Source organism: Aquarana catesbeiana, linkage group LG10, assembly GCF_042186555.1.
Source record: "Aquarana catesbeiana isolate 2022-GZ linkage group LG10, ASM4218655v1, whole genome shotgun sequence".
Taxonomy (NCBI): domain Eukaryota; kingdom Metazoa; phylum Chordata; class Amphibia; order Anura; family Ranidae; genus Aquarana; species Aquarana catesbeiana.
Genome location: NC_133333.1, coordinates 40,816,613 through 40,840,160, shown reverse-complemented (window position 1 = coordinate 40,840,160; position 23,548 = coordinate 40,816,613). Strand labels below are relative to the sequence as shown.

The 23,548-nt window shown below is 45.4% G+C and overlaps 2 protein-coding genes across 3 annotated transcripts in view; one reads left to right on the top strand and one right to left on the bottom strand.

Moving 5' to 3' along the window:
* Positions 1–17,524, bottom strand: part of LOC141110020 (uncharacterized) — a 29,414-nt gene extending 11,890 nt beyond the window's left edge. Inside the window, exon 1 of the mRNA XM_073601265.1 lies at positions 17,330–17,524. Coding sequence (XP_073457366.1) covers positions 17,330–17,408 — 79 coding nt within the window. The 5' untranslated portion in view covers positions 17,409–17,524. The remainder of the gene's footprint in view (positions 1–17,329) is intronic.
* A 106-nt stretch (positions 17,525–17,630) lies between these two features.
* The window catches only part of LIPE (lipase E, hormone sensitive type), a 105,871-nt gene continuing 99,953 nt past the window's right edge, over positions 17,631–23,548 (top strand). For both annotated transcript variants that reach the window (XM_073602054.1, XM_073602053.1), the window contains exon 1: positions 17,631–17,743. In XM_073602054.1, the coding sequence (XP_073458155.1) occupies positions 17,692–17,743 (52 nt within the window). In that variant the 5' untranslated portion in view covers positions 17,631–17,691. The remainder of the gene's footprint in view (positions 17,744–23,548) is intronic.

Genomic DNA, 23,548 nt, shown 5'->3' with positions numbered 1-23,548 from the left:
AGAGCTAAACGCTTCTAAACGCGAGCTAGGTCTCATGCACACGAGACGCTGTTAAACGCATGTTCAGTGGCAGTTGGACACTTTTTTCAATTGCCCCTGAACCCATTCAATGTTATTCTATGTGTCCATGTACACAGTCTCGTTTTTTGGTGTTTTTAGGCAGTTGCGTTTAACCTCGTTTTTCCAGAAGCAAAAAAATGGGTTCAGACGCAAACGTTTTCCACGTTTCAGACGCCAAACACGGCTAAATGCGGCTAAACGCTTGCGTTTATAAGTGTTTTTAAAGTAACATTTTAGGACCCGACTTTGGGGTTCCTAGCACCAAGTGGCCCCGAGATACGGGGCCCCAAATTCGGATCACAAAATGTCATTCTCTGCTGCAGAAAAGTGCTTGACATTTTGCGACCCGACTTTGGGGCCCCATATCTCGGGCCACTTGATGCTAGAAACCCCAAAGTTGGGTCGTAAAATGTTACTTTTGGTATGCTAACACAGTGAAACTAACACTATAACATATCCAAATTTGGGGTTCCTAGCACCAAGTGGCCTTGAGATATGGGGCCCCAAATTCGGGTCACAAAATGTCATTCTCTGCTGCAGAAGTGTTTGACATTTTGTGACCCGACTTTGGGGCCCCATATCTCGGGGCCACTTAGTGCTAGGAACCCCAAATTTGGTGTGCTAACACAGTTGGAACCCCAAATTTGTAGTGCTAGTTCCACTGTGTTAGCACACCAATTTGGAGTTCCTAGCACCAACTGGCCCCAAAATACGGGGCCCCAAAGTTGAGTCGCAAAATGTCATTCTCTGCTCTGTAGACGCTTCTAGACGCAAATGCGGTAAAATGCGGTTAAACGCGGCATGCAAACTAGGCAAAACGGGCGTTTCTAAACACCGGTTTCAGCTTTTAAAAACGTGTACATATTATTACAACGTGTACATATTAAGCCTAACAGTTTCAATTTGTATGCAATCAGGCAGGCCCTTGCACTACATGGTTTTGGTAAATCTGAAGACAAAAATCTGCAGAAGATCTAATAGTGTGTATGGGGCCCAACCCCCTTGATCGCCCTCTAGTGTTAACCCCTTCCCTGCCAGTGTCATTCATACATTGATCAGTGCATTTTTTTTAGCACTGATCACTGTAATAATGTCAGTGGTTCCCAAAAAGTGTCCCTTGGGGTCAGATTTGTCCGCCGCAATGTTGAAGTCCTGCTAAAAATTGCAGATCGCTGCCATTACCAGTAAAAACAAAAAGGTTAAAAGTCCCTAAATCTATCCCCTGTTTTGTAGACGCTATAACTTTTGCGCAAACCAATCAGTATACGCTTATTGCAATTTTTTTTTTACCAAAAATATGTAGCAGAATACATATTGGCCGAAATTGATGAAGAAATTTGTTTTTTTAAATTTTTTATTTGGATATGTATTATAGCAGAAAGTAAGAAAATATTGTTTTTCTTTCAAAAATGTCGATTTTTTTTGTTTATATCGCAAAAAATTAAAACCGCAGAGGTGATCAAATACCACCAAAGGAAAGCTCTATTTGTGGGGGAAAAAAAGGACATCAATTTTGTTTGGGTACAACGTCGCAGGACCGCGTAATTGTCAGTTAAAGCGGAGCAGTGCCGTATCGCAAAAAAAAATGGCCTGGTCATTAAGGAGGTAAATCCTTCCGTGGGCTGAAGGGAATGATGGGGTGCAGTGGGCAAGGAAGAGCAAAGTGCTTGTGGAAAGGGGGGGCTGTAGGGATAGGGGTGGAGAAAAACAAAAGTGGGAGGGGAACCTCCTTAATTAGGGAGTGGCCAGCTAGTCGACAGTGCACATGGACATAGACACCAATAACAGATTGGAGAGTGCAGCATGGAGGGTCAGAAATATTTAATGTGTGCTGCTGACTGTGCCCCCTGTGCTGCCTGTACATTTTAGTGGGACTTTATTTATCTCCTTCTTCTTGGATGGGACACCCTTAGGCTGAATAGCTGCATATAATTGATTTGCATTGTGAAAATGGATGACTCAGTGGGTGCAATTAGGTTACATTTTGGAGAGCACGCTGCCCGCCTCTTCACTATGTAACTCTCATCCCCATCCACAGTCATCCTCATCCATTTTCACAATGCAACTCAATCATCTTTATCCGCACCCAGCATCTACTCCATCCCTCCAGTCTCCACAACACACGCATCCCCACCCACGCTGAGCACCATCCATCCCTCCAGTCTCCACAACGCACGCATCCCCACCCAGACCGAGCACCATCCATCCCTCCAGTCTCCACAACACACGCATCCCCACCCACGCTGAGCACCATCCATCCCTCCAGTCTCCACAACGCACGCATCCCCACCCAGACCGAGCACCATCCATCCCTCCAGTCTCCACAACACACGCATCCCCACCCAGACCAAGCACCATCCATCACTCCAGTCTCCACAACGCACGCATCCCCACCCACATTGAGCACCATCCATCCCTCCAGTCTCCACAACGCACGCATCCCCACCCAGACCGAGCACCATCCATCCCTCCAGTCTCCACAACACACGCATCCCCACCCAGACCGAGCACCATCCATCCCTCCAGTCTCCACAACACACGCATCCCCACCCACCCTGAGCACCATCCATCCCTCCAGTCTCCACAATGCACGCATCCCCACCCACGCTGAGCACCATCCATCCCTCCAGTCTCCACAACACACGCATCCCCACCCACGCTGAGCACCATCCATCCCTCCAGTCTCCACAACACACGCATCCCCACCCACGCTGAGCACCATCCATCCCTCCAGTCTCCACAACACACGCATCCCCACCCAGACCGAGCACCATCCATCCCTCCAGCCCCCAAACACAAGCATCCCCACCCACGCTGAGCACCATCCATCCCTCCAGTCTCCACAACGCACGCATCCCCACCCACGCTGAGCACCATCCATCCCTCCAGTCTCCACAATGCACGCATCCCCACCCAGACCGAGCACCATCCATCCCTCCAGTCTCCACAACATACGCATCCCCACCCAGACCGAGCACCATCCATCACTCCAGTCTCCACAACATACGCATCCCCACCCAGACCGAGCACCATCCATCACTCCAGTCTTCACAACACACACATCCCCACCCAGACCGAGCACCATCCATCCCTCCAGTCTCCACAACGCACGCATCCCCACCCAGACCGAGCACCATCCATACCTCCAGTCTCCACAACGCATGCATCCCCACCCACGCCAGGCACCATCCATCCTTCCAGTCTCCACAACGCATGCATCCCCACCTACGCCAGGCACCATCCATCCCTCCAGTCTCTACAACATACGGAATGTTGGAGGTCGGGCCCCAGGGGCCCAGGCCTAAAGCTTTGTAAGGGGCCCTAAAATTTCTGATGGCTGCCCTGCTAACACCCTTGCCGCAGGGGCCTTATCATGTGCTTATCCCCTGCTACCCAGGCCAATTCTGACATTGCTTACATACAAGCAAAAATCTGCATTCGCAAAAAAATAGCTTAAAACCTCCTAATCTATTGTTGCTGGCTGCAGGGGATCTATTTTACTGCTTTTCTTGATATCATTACCAAATTCCATACAAATTACTTTGCACCTCAAAATACTTGGTTCTATATTGTCTAAAAGGGACGGTACTGGGAGGTGGGTAGGGGCGGAGAAAAGGGGTGACTCGGAAAGGGGGAGTTCCTGTACCTATGTACGTGTGTATGTCTATCATAAGGGATGAACAACAACTCTTGCGAAAGCATGGGCCATGACAGGTCCTCTTTATGGAGAGATCTAGGGTGTAATAAAATCCCTTTGAGAGTATGCAGTTAAGATGTCTGACAAGGCTCCGTTATTTCTTTGCTGTAGTAAGTACCTACAGAGGTGGCGCGGTGGGTAAAGCGCCTGAAGTGTTAATGTGGGCTAGTGAGTTCAAATCCCAGCGGTCTGCTTGTTTTTTTATGTGTGGTGCGATTACCATTTACATTCGTGTACGTTACTTAACCCCCCTGGCGGTATTCCCGAGTCTGGCTCGGGGTGAGATTTTAGTACCAAAAGCGGTAACCCCGAGCCAGACTCGGGATCGCATCGCTGGATCCTGGAAGACGCGACTCACCTTGTCTCCGGGATCCCGCGATGTTCTCCCGCTGTGTTCGGCGGCCGGATCTTCCGCCCGATCCACTGTGTGCCCTGGCTTCCGTTCCCTGCGAGCGTAGCGACGCAGGGGGTGGAACCGGCGGCAAATTCAAAATGTATAAAGCACAAACACACTGACACATTGTAATCCTATTGGATTACATTACAAAATATAATAAATATTAAAAAATTGACCTCAGATTGCCCCCCAGTGCTTTGTCCAGTGCCCCTGCCTGCAGTTTTACTGTACTTTGTGTCTGGAAACTGCAAAGCGACCATGGCATCCAAAAAGCGCGCTTCAACATCAAAAGCGACATATGACCTGCTGGAAAACAGCGACAGCGAGACAGAATCGCTTGCAGATGTGAGTGATAGCGAATCATGGGGAAGTTCGTCATCAGGCACGGAAAGCGATTTCAGCGATGATCCTGCGACTTTGCCCAGCGATGTGCGGACTTGGTGCTCGATTGATTGCGGTACAGAGCACGCAGCGCCCCCAAGATTCCCGTTTACCGGAGCGCCTGGTATAAAAGTGGAGGTTGAAGATGACAGCCCCTTGGGATACCTCCAACTCTTTTTGACTGATGAGGTCATAGAAATAATTGTTACAGAGACCAATCGGTACCAGGAACAACAAGCTGCTATACCGCAGAGGTTTTCAAGGAGCAGAAAATGGGAACCAGTGACCAAGGAGGACATCTGGAAGTTTCTGGGCCTAATTATTCTCCAGGGAGTGGTGGGCAAACCCCTGCAAAAGTGGTACTGGACAACCAACAAAATATTAGCCACTCCTTTTTTTGGCACCATAATGTCGGAATACAAATTTTCACTCATAATGAAATATCTGCATTTTCAAAACAATGACGAATTTGATGAGACTTCTCATCCAGCTCCAAAACTGAAAAAAATTTGGGACTTATATCAAATTATTCAGAAAAATTTCCAGCAGACCTATATACCAGACAGAGACGTCAGTATCGACGAAAGTCTTATGGCCTACAAAGGAAGACTTAGCTGGATACAGTACATCGCGTCTAAGAGAGCGCGATTCGGCATAAAATCATTTATGCTCTGTGAAGCCAGCACTGGTTATATATGGAATTCGGTCCTTTACACCGGGAAAGGGACGAAATTCAACGACAGATTCAGTCAATATGGAATGGCAACCGCTTCTGTTCTCACTTTGATTGAGCCATTGTTGAATCAGGGGTACTGTGTAACCACAGATAATTTTTATACTTCTCCAGAACTCTATGAGTTCCTTATACAACACAAGACAGATGCTTACGGGACTGTTAGAGCTAACCGGCGTGACATGCCGCCAACCTTTGCCAAAAAAAAGCTCACTGCAGGAGAAATAGTTGCCTGGCAAAAAGGCAAAATGATGGCACTAAGATGGCGAGATAAAAAAGATGTGTGCCTAATGAGTACCATTCACAACACCTCTACTGTCATGGTACGTACAAAAGTTGGAAAAGATGTTATGAAACCTCAAGTCGTAATGGACTACAACAACACAATGGGAGGTGTTGACAGAGCTGACCAGGCCATGACTTTTTACCCTGCTATGAGAAAGCAACAAAAAAAATATTATAAAAAAATCTTCAGGCATCTTCTTGAACAGTGCCTGTGGAACGCTTTCATTCTTCTAAAAAAAAAGAGTGACAGGCCTGTGATTCATGCAGACTTCGTTTGGAAAGTTGCAGAACTCATATTTCTGAAGCACCAAACACCGACCACTGTAAATCGATCTGGACGTCGTGCTGCTGGCGTTGTGAACCCGGAACGTCTGACAGGTCGACACTTTGTGGACCACATTCCACCAACAGAAAAGAAGGCAGCACCCACAAGGATGTGTGTGGTTTGCTGCTCTAAACGTGACGACACAGGAAGGAAAGCCAGAAAAGAAACCCGGTTCTACTGTCCTGACTGTGACGTCGGACTTTGCGCTGTACCCTGTTTTAAAATTTACCATACCCGAGACGTTTACTAAAAGCAATATGACTACTAATATTGCACTCTTGTTTGGACAAAAAAAATGTCAGTGTTTTTGATTTATATTATTTACTAAAATTTATTGAATAAAAAGTATTATTACTATTATATTATTATTTGTTATTATTTATAGTTATTTATTATATTATAATTTATGATTTTGTGTTTCAAACTTTATCATACCCAGGATGTCTACTAGACTCTTGTTTGGACAGATTTCAGTGAGTTATTCCTAAGAATTACAGGCCTACAATATAAAACGCCACATTTCCATGCAAAAATAATGGTACCGCTTTCAGCACCTAAAATCTGAAATAATCATACCGCCAGGGAGGTTAAGTATGCGTTCTCATTTGAGCACTTTAAAATGTATTTCCTATTTAAACTGTTCCTTTGGGCGTTTTTTTTGGATCAACTGCATTCCTATCATAAGGGATAAACAACAACTCTTGCGAAATGGAATGCTGAAAGTGTGGGGCAAGGAAGAGCAAAGTGCTTGTGGAAAGACAGAGAAGGGGGAACAGGGGTACAAGTAGGGGGGTGGTGGGTAGATAAGGGAATGATGAAAGGGGGGGGTGGAGGAAAAACAAAAATGAGCTCATTTTGTGAGGCTGCACCCAACGGAATACCAATTAATTTCTACCACATACTTATCATTCACTTTTTGCGATTCGGCACTGCGTCGCTTGAACTGACAATTGCGCGGTCATGAGACGTTGCACCCAAACAAAATTGATGTCCTTTTTTCCCCACAAATAGAGCTTTCTTTTGGTGGTATCTGATCACCTCTGCGTTTTTTATTTTTTGCGCTATAAACAAAAAAAAAAAAACGACAACTTTTAAAAAAACTCAATATTTTTTACTTTTTTGCTATAATAAATATCCCCCAAAAATATATAAAAAAAAACAATTTTTTCCCTCAGTTTAGGCCGATATGAATTCTTGTACATATTTTTGGTAAAAAAAAATCGCAATAAGCATATATTGATTGGTTTGTGCAAAAGTTATAGCGTCTACAAAATAGGGGATAGTTTTATGACATTTTTATTATTCTTTTTTTTTTTTACTAGTAATGGCGTCGATCTGCGATTTTTATCGGGACTGCGACATTATGGCGGACACATCGGACAATTTTGACACATTTTTGGGACCATTGGCATTTATACAGCGATCAGCACTATAAAAATGTATTGATTACTGTAAAAATGTCACTGGCAGGGGCGGGGTTAACACTAGGGGGCGATCAAGGGGTTAATTGTGTTCCCTAGTGTGTGTTCTTACTGAAGGGAGAAGGGGGCTGTGTAGGGGAGATGACAGATCGCTGTTCATACTCTGTATGAACACACAATCAGTCTATTCTTCCCTCAGAGAACCGGAAACTGTGTGCTTATACACACAGATCCTGGTTCTCCGTGTGTCAGCAGAGATCGCGGGAGCCCAGCGGTGATAGTGACCGCCAGGCACTCACATCGGCTCCGGGGGCGAGCAGCTAGTGGCCACAGGGCAAAGCGACGCAACATAACGCTGTTTCGCCCACTTGTACAGAGGGGCCAAAAGTGTGTAACATACAGAGTGCAGGGGTCAGGAGTGGGCAATGTAAAGAGGAATTTAGATTTAATAATAAGAAACAATGGCACTGCAGATTACCCTGCCGCACCCAAAAAATAATGGGCCCAGTGAAGGGATATTTAGCTTAACCACATCCATTTTACAATAATCAACTTCCATTTTGTTTTTTATCCTGTACTCTATTTTACAGACAGCTGCATGTACTGTTCATTAATGATGCGTTTGTTTGGTTTCACTTTTTTCATAAAATGTTTCTGTATTTGATTGGATAATTTGTATGACACAGTCAAGGGGTGGTAGTTTCTGAAAGCCCCCTTTAAATATTCACACCAAAGAATAAAGATTAGATTTGCTCAACGAGACTTTGTCATTTCTTTTTTTATCATTGTCTCAATGGACTAATCTCACAGGCCTGTGGGGATTGTAAGGTACACCTTATGCAGAGTTATCAAGGGTCTAAAATGTCCCTAGACAACCTACATTTCCTTTCAGATGGGGACTCGTCCGAAATTGATCATAATACGTCCGGTGATCTAGATTTATATCTATTTTTCTCTTGCCATAATTTATTTAGAGATCGATTCCTTTTAAGGGACCTGTAATTAGTTTTTTAGACCTCGATAGATAAGCCCTAGGTGGGCTTCAAAAAACTGCTCTGAGAAGCAGTAAGATAAGCCCTGGGTGGGCTTCAAAGAAATTGCTCTGAGAAGCAATAAAAAAATCCTTGGTGGGTTTTAGGGACTTTAAGGAGAAGTCCATAGAATAAGATTGCAACGACTGTTTCGGGAAAACAGTAAAAAGCTCCGGGAGAGTTTAATGATTTATACAGTACTATAATTATAAGAAAAAGTCTGATAAGGTATGCAGGACAAAACCCGATCTCTTTGCTTTATCTTCCTGTTGCGTAGCTAGCTGTCATAAGATGATTTGTAATCTGTGTAATGTTTGTCTGTGTGGAATTTGTCAGGTGTCGTAAGGTAAGATGACACCTTTTCCATGGCACTGTTTATTTTTTAATGATTTATATATGAATGCTTTGACTCTAAGGCCCCTTTCACACGATCAGACCGTTCAGGTCCGCCTGTCAGTTTTGACGGCGGACCTGAACGGGCGCTCCATGTTAGCCTATGGAGCGTCGGATGTCAGCGGAGACATGTCCACTGACATCTGACCCAGTCCGATTCGCTAAAAGCAGACGGATGGCTCTACGTCCAGGTCCGTCGCTGACGGATCGGATCGGGTGAGATCTGATGAAAACGGACATGCTGTCCGTTTTCATCCTATCCCTCCATAGGCGGCAGCGGGGCCTGACAAGCCCCTCCCCGCTCAGTGAGCAGAGAGGGACCTGTCATCCGCCGGCTCAGCGGAGATCAACGGACAGATCTCCCGCTGAGCCGGCGGACTGAGGCGGGCTCCGTAGAAACGGAGTGCGCCTCGTGTGAAAGGGGCCTAAAGTTTAAGATATAACCTGTATCGTATTGTAGTCTGCAGAATGATTCTGGCCTTGTTTCAGTGAGTAAAAATATTTCCTTTTCCTTGCAGTAATCAGACGTTCAGTGTCATTTTAGAGAAAGAACTAAAAAGAGAACTAAAATATTGGGTGGTCTGACAGAACTAAGTCTTATCCCGGAATTATTGTTTTAAGGTTTATTGGTGTTTAGTTTCTGCTGATTTATCTGTATAGGGTTGAATAAGAATTTTGGAGTTTATAAGGAACCCTGGATTGGTGAGCATCCAGGTTAATTTCTTCTTATGTACTAACAAATGTCTCTAAAGTGTCCTGATTGTATTACTGGTTTGTTATTCTGTTATACTGGTTCTCGGACATATCTTGTAGCCAGTGTCCCAGGAGGGTATCATTCTAAATTAGGAAAGGGACCCTTATTTAGAGAAGGTAAACCAAGGGTTCAAGTTTTAAGGTTTAATTTACATAACAAAATTTTTGTTTTAAGAAGGGTTGACAGTGAAGGGTAATGTCACTTATTCGAAGAGCAGGGGAGACTTATCAAGTCTGTCCCGGGTCTTTGAAGTATTGTGGCATTAGGGACGTTTTTACCAATTAAAATACGGGTAGAGCGTTAATAACACTTTCTTACATAAATTGGTGAGGCTAACTTTTAATTAAAACATGCTATTTGAATAATTCTTTTTGCTACTGACATTTTTTGCGAAGGGAAAGTCAGGTGCAAAATTTGGACATTTGACTTTTTGCCAACAGGGTTCAAGTGCTAATATCTCACTAACCATAATAGATAGTGGGGATTTTTTTGCGGCATTAATGCTACCGCAATTGAAGGCACTGTTTGAACCTGTTGGCACTCTGCCAAAAAATTTGAAATGTAAAAAAAAAAATTGTTTGGTTATAAACATAGGAAAAGTAATAACATACAGAGACTTAGTATCTACAAGAATTTAGAGTGTTTAGAAAGAAAAATAAAGATGAAAATAAAAATGCATGCTGTGGAGATCCCCCGGCTGGACCGAGGCTCCCTATAGCATCCTAGCCCAAACATTGTTCACGATGGGTTTAGCAGAGTCATAGGATGGTAAATTTAAGAGTTAAATCAACCTTCTCTATGCTTGTACTGTGTGCCCCGCCTCCTCCCCCTTACATTCCACAACCAGATAAGGACCTCATCACATGAAGACACACAGCAACAATTTATTTTTTTTTTTAACAGCTTGTAAGCAAAAGTCAGCAGAATCTGTGTTAGAATTCTGGAAAAGATTTATAGAAGTTTGGACACAAGAGGCAGGATTTGTTCAATATAACATGCACAGTCTCTTAATACAGACATACCTCAGCAACCTTGGCCTTAAACATGCACTTACAGTAAGACAGCAAATATCAGATTTGGCTACAGGCACTGTAACTGATTTTTGCAAGAAGCTGACAGAGAAGGATGCTGCAGGATGCTTTGACATTCATAAACACCAGTGCAGACACACTATCAAAATGATTTCTCAGGAAATCAAAAGGGGAAATTTTATACAAAGAGGGAGGGGGCGAGGACAAAGAGGGAGTTACACACAGAGAAAAAGAGAAATCTTAAGGGAAATTGTCTCGCCCTACAATACTCCCATTAACCTGGTAAAGAAGGCAAATGGTGACTATAGGTTTGTACAAGACCTAAGGGCCATCAATAGCCTAGTGGTGCCGATTGCCCCAATAGTGCCTGATCTGCCATCAATATCTACCGCCATACCATACGATGCAGAGTATTTTACTGTGATTGATTTAAAGAATTTTCTTTTTCTCCGTCCCTGTAGACGAGGAGACATGGCCACTCTTTGTTTTTACTGTGTCGATTGACCAACACAGTCGTCAGTTTATCTGGTGTAGAATGCCGCAGAGTTATATAGACTCACCTGTGGTCTATTCTATAGTACTCCAAGCCACCCTCGGGCCTTGGACTGCCCCTCATGGTTCTGTACTGTTGCAGTATGTTAATGATCTTTTGATTTGTAGTTCTTCAGAGGAGGACTGCCGAGCTGATAGCCTTTCCTTATTGAAATGGTTACATGTATGTGGTCACAAAGTGTCTAAGAAAAAGTTACAATGGTGTAAACAGGAGGTTGAGTACCTAGGGTTTGTGCTGTCTCCGGGAGTTAGGAAAGTTAGTCACAAAAGAGCTGTCGCTCTTGTGGGTTTGCCCCGGCCACTTACCAAGAAAGACATGCTTACCTTTCTTGGAATGATTGGTTGCTGCCGCCAATGAATACCTGACTGTTCTTTCTATGACAATATATTGAGACAAGCAACCCTCTCTGAAATGTCTGATACTGTAAAATGGTCTGATGAAATGTTAAATGTTTTTGCCATGTTGAAATGTGCAATGGTTACCAGCCCGAGCCTCGGCCTCCCTGAAATATGGCAAAATGTATACCTTGTTTGCCAGGGAAAATTGCAGAACCATGGCGGGAGTACTGGCCCAGGAACATGGTGGGAGACTGTGCCCTGTAGTTTTTTTTTCTCTCAAAGATGGTCCTGGTGCAGGTTCAGGGCATGCCAGCGTGTCTCAGAATTTTAGCGCCCTGTGCGATGGTGGTTGAGATGGCCACTCCTTTCACTCTGGGACACGACACCACACTTCACACCACCCACAATGTGTCAATCCTGTTGAAAAATGTACATATACAGCACATGTCTGCTCAGAGGTTGAGCAGATATGAGGTGATTTTGCTTTCCAATCCAAAATTGCACATCAAATATGCTTCTCCCACTGCAGGCCCAGCACCAATTTTAAATGCCCTTTTAGGATTAAAAGAAGAACAGGATGAGGTCATGCCACAACATAACTGCATAAACCTCATTCACCAAGACACATCACCCAGGTCTGATTTATCTTCCACAGCACTACCAGACACACAGAATGTTTTTGTGGATGGTTCTTGCTCTAGGCCAAATGATTACACATACCATGCAGGGTATGCAGTTGTGCAGCTTCCATATGGTATACTTGAGGCTAAGCCTATCCCATATCAATCAAAACAGGCTGCTAAATTAATTGCACTCACTAGAGCATGCCAGCTCTTTGAAGGTCAGGATATAAACATTTACACTGACTTGAAGTATGGGTACGGCGTGGTACACGAATTCGGTGTGATATGAAGTAGGCGTGGCTTTGTGGCAGCAGATGGAAAGAACATTTCACATTCTTCTTTGGTAATGTTACTGCTAAAAACTATCCAGCTACCTAAAACAACAGGCTATAGCCCACTGCAGAGCACATACAGGCCAACAGACAGAGATAGCCAGGGAAAACACACTAGCTGACCTTGCTGCTAAAGAAGCTGCTATCTCACAGACAACAGACATCCAAATGGCTATGCTGATGCTGACACCTGACCTGTACCCATTTGAACAGTCACTCGCAGATCTCCAGGATTATGCCTCAAATTATGAGTTAAGGGACTGGGATAAAAAGGGTGTGCAGAAAGATCCAAAAAACTGGACTTCTCTGCAAAGAGGGGAAAACATGTATACCAGCGGCAAGTGCATCACTCTTCATCTCACAGTACCACAGAATAGGCCACGCAGGTATACAGGTCACAGCTGATCTTCTGAGTAGAGATTTTTATATTCTCAAGATGGGTCGAACTTTTCGTGGCCACAAAAGAAGATGCACAAACAGTAGTGAGGATCCTCACTCAGGAAATCATTCCTCGATGGGGATGCCCACTTCAAATAAACTCAGACAATGGTCCAGCTTTCATGGCCAGGGTCTGCCAGGACTTGGTAAAAACTCGCAAGATACAATGGAAGTTCCACATGCCCTACCACCCTCAAAGCTCAGGGATAGTAGAAAGAATGAACAGAACAATAAAAGACAAGATAAGAAAGGCCACAGGAGGAACCTTTGCCAACTAGAAAAAAGTCCTCCCAGCAGTCCTGGCAGAAATAAGAATGACCCCTTCCAAAACAACAGGGTAGTCACCTTTTGAAGTTTTGATGGGTAGACCTTTCCCCACCCCATGGGCCAGAGCACCTTTAATGGTAGAAAAGGGAGATTTAGACTTAATACAGGAAGAATATGTAAAAAAACTGGTTGAAACATTGGATACAGTCGAAAGAAATGTTGCTCGCACCTCTCCTTTTTTTTTCACAGGAAGCTACTCACCCTTTCAAGGTGGGAGATACCGTGGTGGTCCAACAGCTGAACAGAAATAAGAAGCAAGAGTATCCCTTTGGACCTCCTACCACAGCGGTTGCAGTGACCAGAACAGCCACCCTAGTGAAAAACTGCCAGTCCTGGATCCATGCCAGCCGAGTAAAAAAGGTTGCCCAAAGCCCCAGGAGCAGGAAGGAGACCTTGGATAAAGGAGGCCCTCAAGCAGAAGTCCAAGCAGATGAAGGAGGAGTTCCTGAGAAAGCAGGTCCGGCCAGAGAAGATGACCTCGCTTATTTCACCACAGACTTCTGGCAAGGCATTTTGCCTCCCGATCCTGATCTCTCTGATAGTGTTCCTGCCCACCTGGATCATCACTAACTGTATCTACCACCCTGAAGATCTGGGTGCAATTAAAAGTATCTGTGGGAACACACACACAAGAGAACATTACAGTGACATAAGCTGGAACAAAGAGGGAGATTGGAGATAGTTTTACTGATAAGATATTTTTGCTAAAATTTAATTATGCTTATGCTCAAAAAAATCAGGGTATGAAGAATGTTGGATATGTAGCAAATTACATCCTAGCATTGCCCGAATTCCCCTTTTGGCTGTGCCTTTAAATATTTCCTCCTTCCTCAACGAGACTTCTCCTGTCTTCCTAGCTAACATATCCACTCTGTACATATATAACACTGTTACCTTTCCAATAGCAGGTAAAAGTCATTCCCCCCGATTGGTGTTTTAATTTAGGGAATGAGACACAGACTAACCCCTCCATTTGTAGCAGGTCAATATTTAACATCTCCCTGTGCCAACCTAGAGGGCAGTATACACCCCAGATACCCCCTCAAACACTGCAACAAAGGAGAATTGTTCTATAAACAAGATATTGCTTGGGCATGGTTTCCTTCTTGGACAAGATGGGGTATAAACATGATGAAAAAGTTGTACAATTATTCAAGTATATTGGATGAGATAATGGAGAGGAATTCAGATGACATTGCTATATTAAACATAGAAACTAGAGCAATTAGAAAACAGTTAGAACTACATGAGTTAGCTATAGAAAGCATGAGTGCAGCTCTCACAGGTTTATGTGAAATGACTGAGGACTACGAATGCTGTACTTGGATCTCTAACACGAGGGCCAAGGTGCCTGACTACTATGATATTTATCCTTTCTCTGATTCTTTACCTCTGCTTTAAGTGCTGTATTTGCATAATTGCATGCATTCAATCTCCTGATGATAAGGTTCTATCCTACATGACATACATGAAGAATCATCAGGCAATCTATGCCACAATCCCAAAGAAGTACTAGAACACTAAATAGAATGTAGAGATCATCTTATATGATCTAAGAGGGGATTGAAGGGATATTTAGCTTAACTACATCCATTTTACAATAATCATCTTCCATTTTGTTTTTTATCCTGTACTCTATTTTACAGACAGCTGCATGTACTGTTCATTATTCTTCTTATCTTTCCTTACTTTCCATTTCTTGTAAAGCACGTGATTTCCCAGAAATGATGCATTAAGGGGACCTGCAACTTTGGGTGGGGTGATAAGAAGTGACTGGTATAAAGGATGGGGAGATGGGAACTAATGGGGGAAGCAAAGTCTCACCACTAGGTGGGTAACTGCTGAACAGAGGAGTGTGCCAGAAGCTGCATGGGTTGGAAGAATGGGGTTTGGGAGACAAGGCACATCAGTGGGTGTGGTTGAGCCCCAAAAAGGGGTGCAGTATAGGGGGGAGATGCTGAAAATTGGTGGGGGAGAGGGATTGTGGTGAAGGAACCTCAAGAGCACAGGTAGATAAGGGAATGCTGAAAGTGGGGTGCAGTGGCCAGGGAAGAGCAGAGTGCTTGTGGAAAGACTGAGAAGGGGATTGCAGGGAGCAGGGGTTCAAGTAGGGGGGTGTAGATAAGGTAATTCTGAAAGTGGGTGGCAACTAAGAGCAAAGTGCTTATGGAAAGGGGAGGAGGAAAATCAAAAATGGTTCTGGGAGGGAAACCTCCCTATTTAACCCCTTGTGGTTTGTCCCTAAATAGCCCCCCACTTCTTTGGAACCAACACCCTTGCCTAAATATTGGCCTAAACTGATGAAGAAGTAAAAAAATATTGTATTTTTGTTTTTTTTAAATTGTCGATCGTTTTTTGTTTATAGCAGAAAAAATAAACGCAGAGGTGATGAAATACCCCAAAAGAAAGCTCTATTTGTGGGAAAAAAATTACATAAACACTAATTATAACATCGTTGCACGACTGTACAATTGTCAATTAAAGTATCGCAAAAAATGGCCTTGTCAAGAAGGGGGGGGGTAAATCTTTTGGAGGTCAAGTGGTTAAAGCAGAGTTCCTCTCAAAAGTGGAACTTCCACTTATTCGTCTCTCCTCCTCCCCTCTGGTGCCACATTTGGCACCTTTCAGGGGGGAGGGGGACCTGTTTTTGACAGGTCCCCTTCCCCACTTCTAGAGACGGCGCCGCTGTGAAGCTCGGCCCTCCTTCCTCTGCCTCCGGGCCAACTAGAAATCGCAGTGGTGGCGACTGAACCCGACAGCCGATCCATAAATTGGCTGCGGTGCCGACAGGTAAGTGTCCATATATTAAAAGTCAGCAGCTACAGTATTTGTAGCTGTTGACTTTAAATTTCCCATGGGGTGGGCGGACCACCGCTTTAAGGTGAAATGCATAAAGGTCTATGTATTTTTTTTAAAAATTGCTGCATGAGGGCATTCAAAAAAATAATTAACCACTTGCTGCCCGCCATATAGCAATATGACGTCGGCAAAGTGGTTGCGATATCCTGACCGGACGTCATATGACGTCACCATGATATCAAGCCCCCGGGGAGCGCATCGCGGCAATCGTTGTTGCCTTGCGTCAGTCTGACACACCGCAACTCTGATCTAGGTAAACAGTCTCTGACGGAGACTCTTTACCACGTGATCAGCTGTGTCCAATCACGGCTGATCACAGTGTAAACAGGAAGAGCCGTTGATTGGATTTTTCTCACTCGCGTCTGTCAGATGTAAGTAGAGGAGAGCCGATCGGCTGCTCCTCTGACAGGGGGTGTCTGAGCTGATTGTTTATCAGTGCAGCCCCCCCCCCCCCCGAGGATACCCACACTGGACCACCAGGGACGCCACCAGGACCACCAAGGATACCATCACTAGTCACCACCAGGTATGCCAACCTAGACCACCAGGGATGCCAATCAGTGCCCACAATGGATGCCAATCAGTGCCCACAATCGGCATCACTGATTGGCAGGCATTATTGTTTGGCACTGAATGGCATCCATCAGTACCATCCATTAGTGTACATCAGTGCCACCTATCAGTGCCCATCCATGCCGCCTATCAGTGCCCATCCGTGCCACCTATGTGTACCCATCGGTGCTGTATATCAGTGCCCATCAGTGCTGCCTATCAGTGCCCTATCAGTGATGCATATTAGTGCCCATCATCAGTGCCACCTGATCGGTGCCCATCAGTGCAGCCCCATCAGTGCCCATTAGTGAAGGGGAAAACTTACTTATTTACAAAGTTTTGTAACGGAAACAAAACAAAAGAAATTTTTTTTTCAAAATTTTCGGTCTTTTTTTAATTTGTTTAGCAGAAAAAAAAAACCGCAGAGGTGATCAAATACCACCAAAAGAAAGCTCTATTTGTGGGAACAAAATGATAAAAATGTAGTTTGTGTACAGTGTAGCATGACCGCGCAATTGTCATTCAAAGTGCGACAGCGCTGAAAGCTGAACATTGGTCTGGGCAGGAAGGTGTATACTGTATAAGTGCCGGTATTGAAGTTGTTAAAGCTGTTTATTAAAAAAATTATGGAAAATACATTTGGGTTACAGCGCCGCATGAAGGCGTCATTGTCAGTTAAACGACAGCATTGAAAACGGAATCATTGGGGGTAATACTGATGGAGTTGTTGAGACAATGGCAAAATTTTGGCATGTATAGATCACATTAATCATCAATGAATCAATAATCTAATACTTACGTGGTCTTGCAGATGTGCTCTGCACAGTTGTAGCCAAATAGATAAGAAAAAAAATTGCAAATTTCATGCAAAATTCCATTGTGTCTGGAGCTGCACTTCTGCTGCTAAGAGCAAATAGTTCTGTACACAAGTGCTGGGAGATTGTATAGCAACTGGCAGCCACTGTGAAGATACACAAGCGCCGGCTGCTGTACTCTTTTTCTACCATTAGATGGCAGACGGATACCCCCTCCTTCTGTCAGGGCGCTCTGCCATCCCGCTGTCACTCTGTGGTTGTCTCCGCCGCGGCTGGGCGGGGTCTTGTACGGTGACCTATCCAGAGGGGCGTGTCCTGCTGTCAGTGTGGATGAGGGCTCGGCAACATGGCGCCGGGCGGGGAGGGGGAAGAAGGAGCCGGTACCGAGCAATATGCAGGTGAGTTCTTATCATGACAGCTTGTACGTTCCGGCGGAGGGCGTTGTGTGTCTTCTGTAATATGGTCTGCTGGTTGTCATGGGTGACAGGGGTCTGTGTTGTGATTTTAGCTCTGCCTGTTACACATTCCGCCCTGTATACAACTCTGACAGGAGATATAGATGTGTCCAGGTGATGAGTTATAGAAATGTGTGCTGTCTACAGAGGAGACCCATACATGGAGAGATGTCACTGAAATCCAAAATCTCCCTGACTTCCCTGGGACCCCGAAAATCTTCCTGACTTCCCCGGGACCCCCCAAAATCTTCCTGACCTACCTGGGACCCCCCAAAATCTTCCTGACCTACCTGGGACCCCCCAAAATCTTCCTGACTTCCCCGGGACCCCCCAAAATCTTCCTGACTTCCCCGGGACCCCCCAAAATCTTCCTGACCTACCTGGGACCCCCCAAAATCTTCCTGACTTCCCCGGGACCCCCCAAAATCTCCCTGACTTCCCTAGAACCCCCCCATAGTGTCCCTGACTTCCCCAGGACCCCCCAAAATCTTCCTGACTTCCACGGGACCCCCCAAAATCTTCCTGACTTCCCTGGGACCCCCCCATAGTGTCCCTGACTTCCCCAGGACCCCCCAAAATCTCCCTGACTTCCCCCGGGACCCCCCCAAAGTCTTCCTGTCTTCCCCGGGACCCCCAAAATCTCCCTGACTTCCCCCGGGACCCCCCCAAAGTCTTCCTGTCTTCCCCGGGACCCCCCATAGTCTTCCTGTCTTCCCCGGGACCCCCCAAAATCTCCCTGACTTCCCTGGGACCCCCCCAAAGTCTTCCTGACTTCCTCGGACCCCCCAAAATCTCCCTGACTTCCCCAGGACCCCCCCAAAATCTCCCTGACTTCCCCCGGGACCTCCCCAAAGTCTTCCTGTCTTCCCCGGGACCCCCCATAGTCTTCCTGTCTTCCCCGGGACCCCCCAAAATCTCCCTGACTTCCCCAGGACCCCCCAAAATCTCCCTGACTTCCCCCGGGACCCCCCCAAAGTCTTCCTGTCTTCCCCGGGACCCCCCCAAAGTCTTCCTGTCTTCCCCGGGACCCCCCATAGTCTTCCTGTCTTCCCCGGGACCCCCCCAAAATCTCCCTGACTTCCCCGGGACCCCCCCAAAGTCTTCCTGACTTCCTCGGGACCCCCCAAAATCTTCCTGACTTCTCCGGACCCCCCATAGTCTTCCTGTCTTCCCCGGACCCCCCCCCCCCCACACATAGTCTTCTTGACCTTCCATTGATAAGTGTTTATTTAATTAAAACCAGTTTTAATACGTTTTAAGATGTTTGTTTACATTTATTTCTAAAAGTGCGCATGTGTACACAGACGTGTGTGTTTGAGCTTTGCGGTGCAATAATAATGTACTAGACTGACCCACAATGACTCCTTTATAATCACCTTTATAGAGACAACTAAAATGTCCTCAGTTCACCAATAGCTGAGTTTATACTGTATATTCACCTCTGCTGGCTCCATTCACATATTGGAGGTGATTCAATAAAGCATTCCCAACACTTTTCTGGCTGTTTTGGTCCCTTTAAGACCAATTCCAAAAGAGTTACCAGCAGCTTGGAAATTAGGAAATTGGTGATAATAAGGACCAACTCTGAGCTGGTTTATAGAGGGACCCCAGTGCTCAGCGTGGGGCATGTTTTCACTGGGAAACTCTCATGATTGTGACAGCTTCCTGCTCAAGGCTAGTGCGTTGCTAGGATGTCTGCGGCGTCCTAGCAACCAATGACGCATCCCTGGCCTTATTTACCTGCTAGCTGTGAGAGTTCCCAGTTGACAGCTGAATGTAAACAAAGGAATGGGGATGCTGGTTGTTGTCATTAACCAGTGACATCCATCAGTGTCGCCTTATCTGTGCCTATCAGTGTCGCCTTATCTGTGCCTATCAGTGTCGCCTTATCTGTGCCTTTTTTTTCTGTCTTTTTTTTGTTTATTTAGCAAAAAATAAAAAGCCAAGTGGTGATTAAATACCACCAAAAGAAAGCTCTATTTGTGGGGAAAAAAAATGATAAAATGTCATTTGTGTACAGTGTTGTATGACACGCAATTGTCATTCAAAGCGTGACAGCGCTAAAAGCTGAAAATTGGTCTGGGCAGGAGGGGGGTTTAAGTGCCCAGTAAGCAAGAGGTTAAATCTGTATAATAATAATAATAAACCTTTATAATAATTACCCAACTATGTCAGGAATCTCCCTGCTGGCAGCTGAATGGGGCCGGGAATGCGTCATTAGTTGCTATGATGCTGCCCACCGCACAGCTGACAGCATCCTGGCAACCAATGACACTGTGCAGCCAACAACAACAACACGGCAACCCAGACCAGGGCTGAACATGAATTGTTGGACCCTCCAACCTCCGTGCCGCCTCCCCACCATGTGATCGATTCATACACCTGTAGTACATGTCACGTGGAGAAGTGACAGTTCTGAAGGGTCTACACCACTCAGAATTCCAGAGATTATCGTTATCAGTAAATTGCAGCTTGTTTTGTATGGCCGCCCTCCTGTGTGTACATAGCAGAATGTGTACAGAAGGCATTGACAAACCACAACCACATCCTGTTCAGTTCCACATCTGACTATTTCATGGCTGAGAACTACTGTGGGGCATTATTTGGTGTGGGCACTGATTGCCAAAAGCTGATTCTTCTCTGAATTGCGGGTAATTATGGTATTATGTAAATGCCTGGGTCATGTCAAAGTTGGAATGTGGCCTTATTACAGGTGAAGACGCTTCTCATAGTATAGGAATACAATAATGAGTCTGTATGACATTGAAATATTGAGGAACACCCCCCCCCCCTCCAAGATTTAGTGAAAGGAAAGTTGGCTGATTATTGTTTCAATTAATCGGATAAAATCATTAAAAAAACGTAATATGCAATTTTTTCATTTATTTAAAGTAATGATGAAAATTATGGGGCACTATTCCTCCCGGGAACACCAATGACAGGGCACTATTCCTCCTGGGAACACCAATGATGGGGCACTATCCCCCCCCCCCCCCCCGGGAACACCAATGATGGGGCACTATTCCTCCTGGGAACACCAATGATGGGGCACTATTCCTCCTGGGAACACCAATGATGGGGCACTATTCCTCCTGGGAACACCAATGATGGGGCACTATTCCTCCCGGGAACACCAATGACAGGGCACTATTCCTCCCAGGAACACCAATGACGGGGCACTATTCCTCCCGGGAACACCAATGACGGGGCACTATTCCTCCCGGGAACACCAATGACGGGGCACTATTCCTCCCGGGAACACCAATGACGGGGCACTATTTCTCCCGGGAACACCAATGACGGGGCTCTATTCCTCGCGGGAACACCAATGACGGGGCTCTATTCCTCCCAGGAACACCAATGACGGGGCTCTATTCCTCCCGGAAACACCAATGACGGGGCACTATTCCTCCCGGGAACACCAATGACGGGGCACTATTCCTCCCGGGAACACCAATGACGGGGCACTATTCCACCCCCCCAGAAATACTGGGGCACTTGTCAAAGAAATGATTAATGTACTGTACTACTACTGATGAGTATTCTGTATAGCCATTAGCCTCTACCTTATCTTCACAGTGTACAGCTCGGCTCTCACGGCTGCTTCTCGCCTTAATCCCTCAAAGCAGCAGTGGGTGGGGCTGAAAATAGCCGGGGGGGGAACTGACATCAGCGAGGAGGAGAGGCGCGGACACGCCTGGTCACATACGGCGCCGCCGCCTTGTACACAGGAGGATTCTAACGGACTGTCAGGAAGGAAGGTGCGGCCCAACTAATCGATAATGAAAATCGTTGACAGCGATTTTCATTATCGATAATATCGATTAATCGTTTCAGCCCTAATGGTCCATGCCATTAGGAATGTCCTGCTGGTTGCTCACCTGTTGGCAGTTCTTGGTTTCAGTTCTTTCCAAGACCCCTAACAGGCAAACCAGATCAGACCTTTATATTTGCCTGGAGATGAGCTTTAAGGTAGAGAAATACTTCTCTTTTCCCCGGTGACATTTGCTGAGGGTGTTCTGTATATTATTGGTCTACAGAACGCCTCCCAGTTTGCCATATTGCATTAAAGATCACAGAAGCTGCAGATTGACAAGGAAACATACTTGTTAATATTAAATTACAACACCGCTTGTGTAGTAATTGTACATGTTATAGTATTTTTTTTTCTCACAAAAGTGGATTTACTGTTAAAAGTGATTGTAAATGCATTTTCTTTTCTTTTAAAAATAACAGACAAGTTTATACTTACATGCTTTGTGCAGTAAATCACAGAGTGACCCCAAACGTCCACTTCTTAGATCCCCCACCTATCCTCCTGGCTCCTCCATGCTGGCGAGTGCCCCCAATCAAAGCCGCCTTCTATGGGGGCACTTGTGCAGACTCGGTCCTGAGCCTTGCTGTCTGTGTCCCTGCTTCCTCGTCACTGGCTTTGATTGGCCAATCGCTGCCTCAGCAAAGCTTGTGAGGCCAGGAAGAGGAGAGAAGGAAGCTGTACACAGCCCTGGATCAAAAGACGGCTTGGGTAAGTGTGAGGGGGGGGTACTAATGCCTAAACATTTTTTACTTTAACCTCCCTGGCGGTATGATTATTTCAGATTTTTGCGTCTCAAAGCGGTCCAATTATTTTGCATAGAAATTTGGCGTTTTATATTGTAGGTCTGTAATTCTTAGCAATAACACACTTAGATCTGTCCACCAAGAGTCTAGTAGATATCCCGGGTATGATGAAGTTTGAAACAAAAAATCATAAATTATAATATAATAAATAAATATAAATAATTTAAAAAAATAATAATAATAATAAAATACATTTCCCCACGATTCACTATCGCTCAGTTCTGCAAGCGTTCTAATTTACTATCGCTGTTTTCTAGCAGGTCTAAAGCCACTTTTGATGTAAAGGGACACTTTTTGGTTACTATGGACAATCTCCAGTTTCCAGGCAGAAAGAACAGTATTTATAATATAAAACTGCATGCAGGGTATTGGACAAAGCACTGGGGACAAAAGGGATGTGAAATCATTTCATACAATACTGTAATCCGTAAGATTACAGTTCTGTATGTGTTATGATTTTTACATTTTTTGAATTTGCCGCCAGGCTCCGCCCCCGTGCGTTGCGACCCTCGCAGGGAACGGAGCCTGGCTCAGAGAGGCTTCAGAGGAGGACAGAACCCACGGATATAGTGGGGGGGACTTCACAAAATCCTGGAGACAAGGTAAGTAACCTGCACCAGGATCCTGCAATGTAATCCCGAGTGTGGCTCGGGGTTACCGCTAATGGTGCTGAAATTTAACCCCGAGCCACACTCGGGAATACCGGCCAGAGAGGCTACAAGAGATGTATGTTTTTTCGTTTTTTTTGCAGATTCATACTTACCTAGATGGACGCAGCATTGGTCCGATGCTATGTCGATTCCCTGCTAGCTCTAACAACTGAGCGATCGAACACCACCAACCACTCGGTTATCAGGGCTTCCTGAGCAGAAAGCTGGTGACTGTTAGAGATGGGCTCAGGCGTGTTCGAAACCTCAACAGCCTGATCCCGCCAGAAAGCCAACACTGCACAGCGCTAATCACAGGCAGTGAGACATTTCCTGATCTGTGCAGCTGCGGATCAGGAAATGTCGCAATCTTGCCCAAGCCTGGACCGGCTCTGTTACGTCAGCTGATATCGGTCTTCAGCCCGGTCTGCTGAAAAAGGGTCACAGGAGTGCAGAATGGAGTGCATTCCTGTGATCCAAA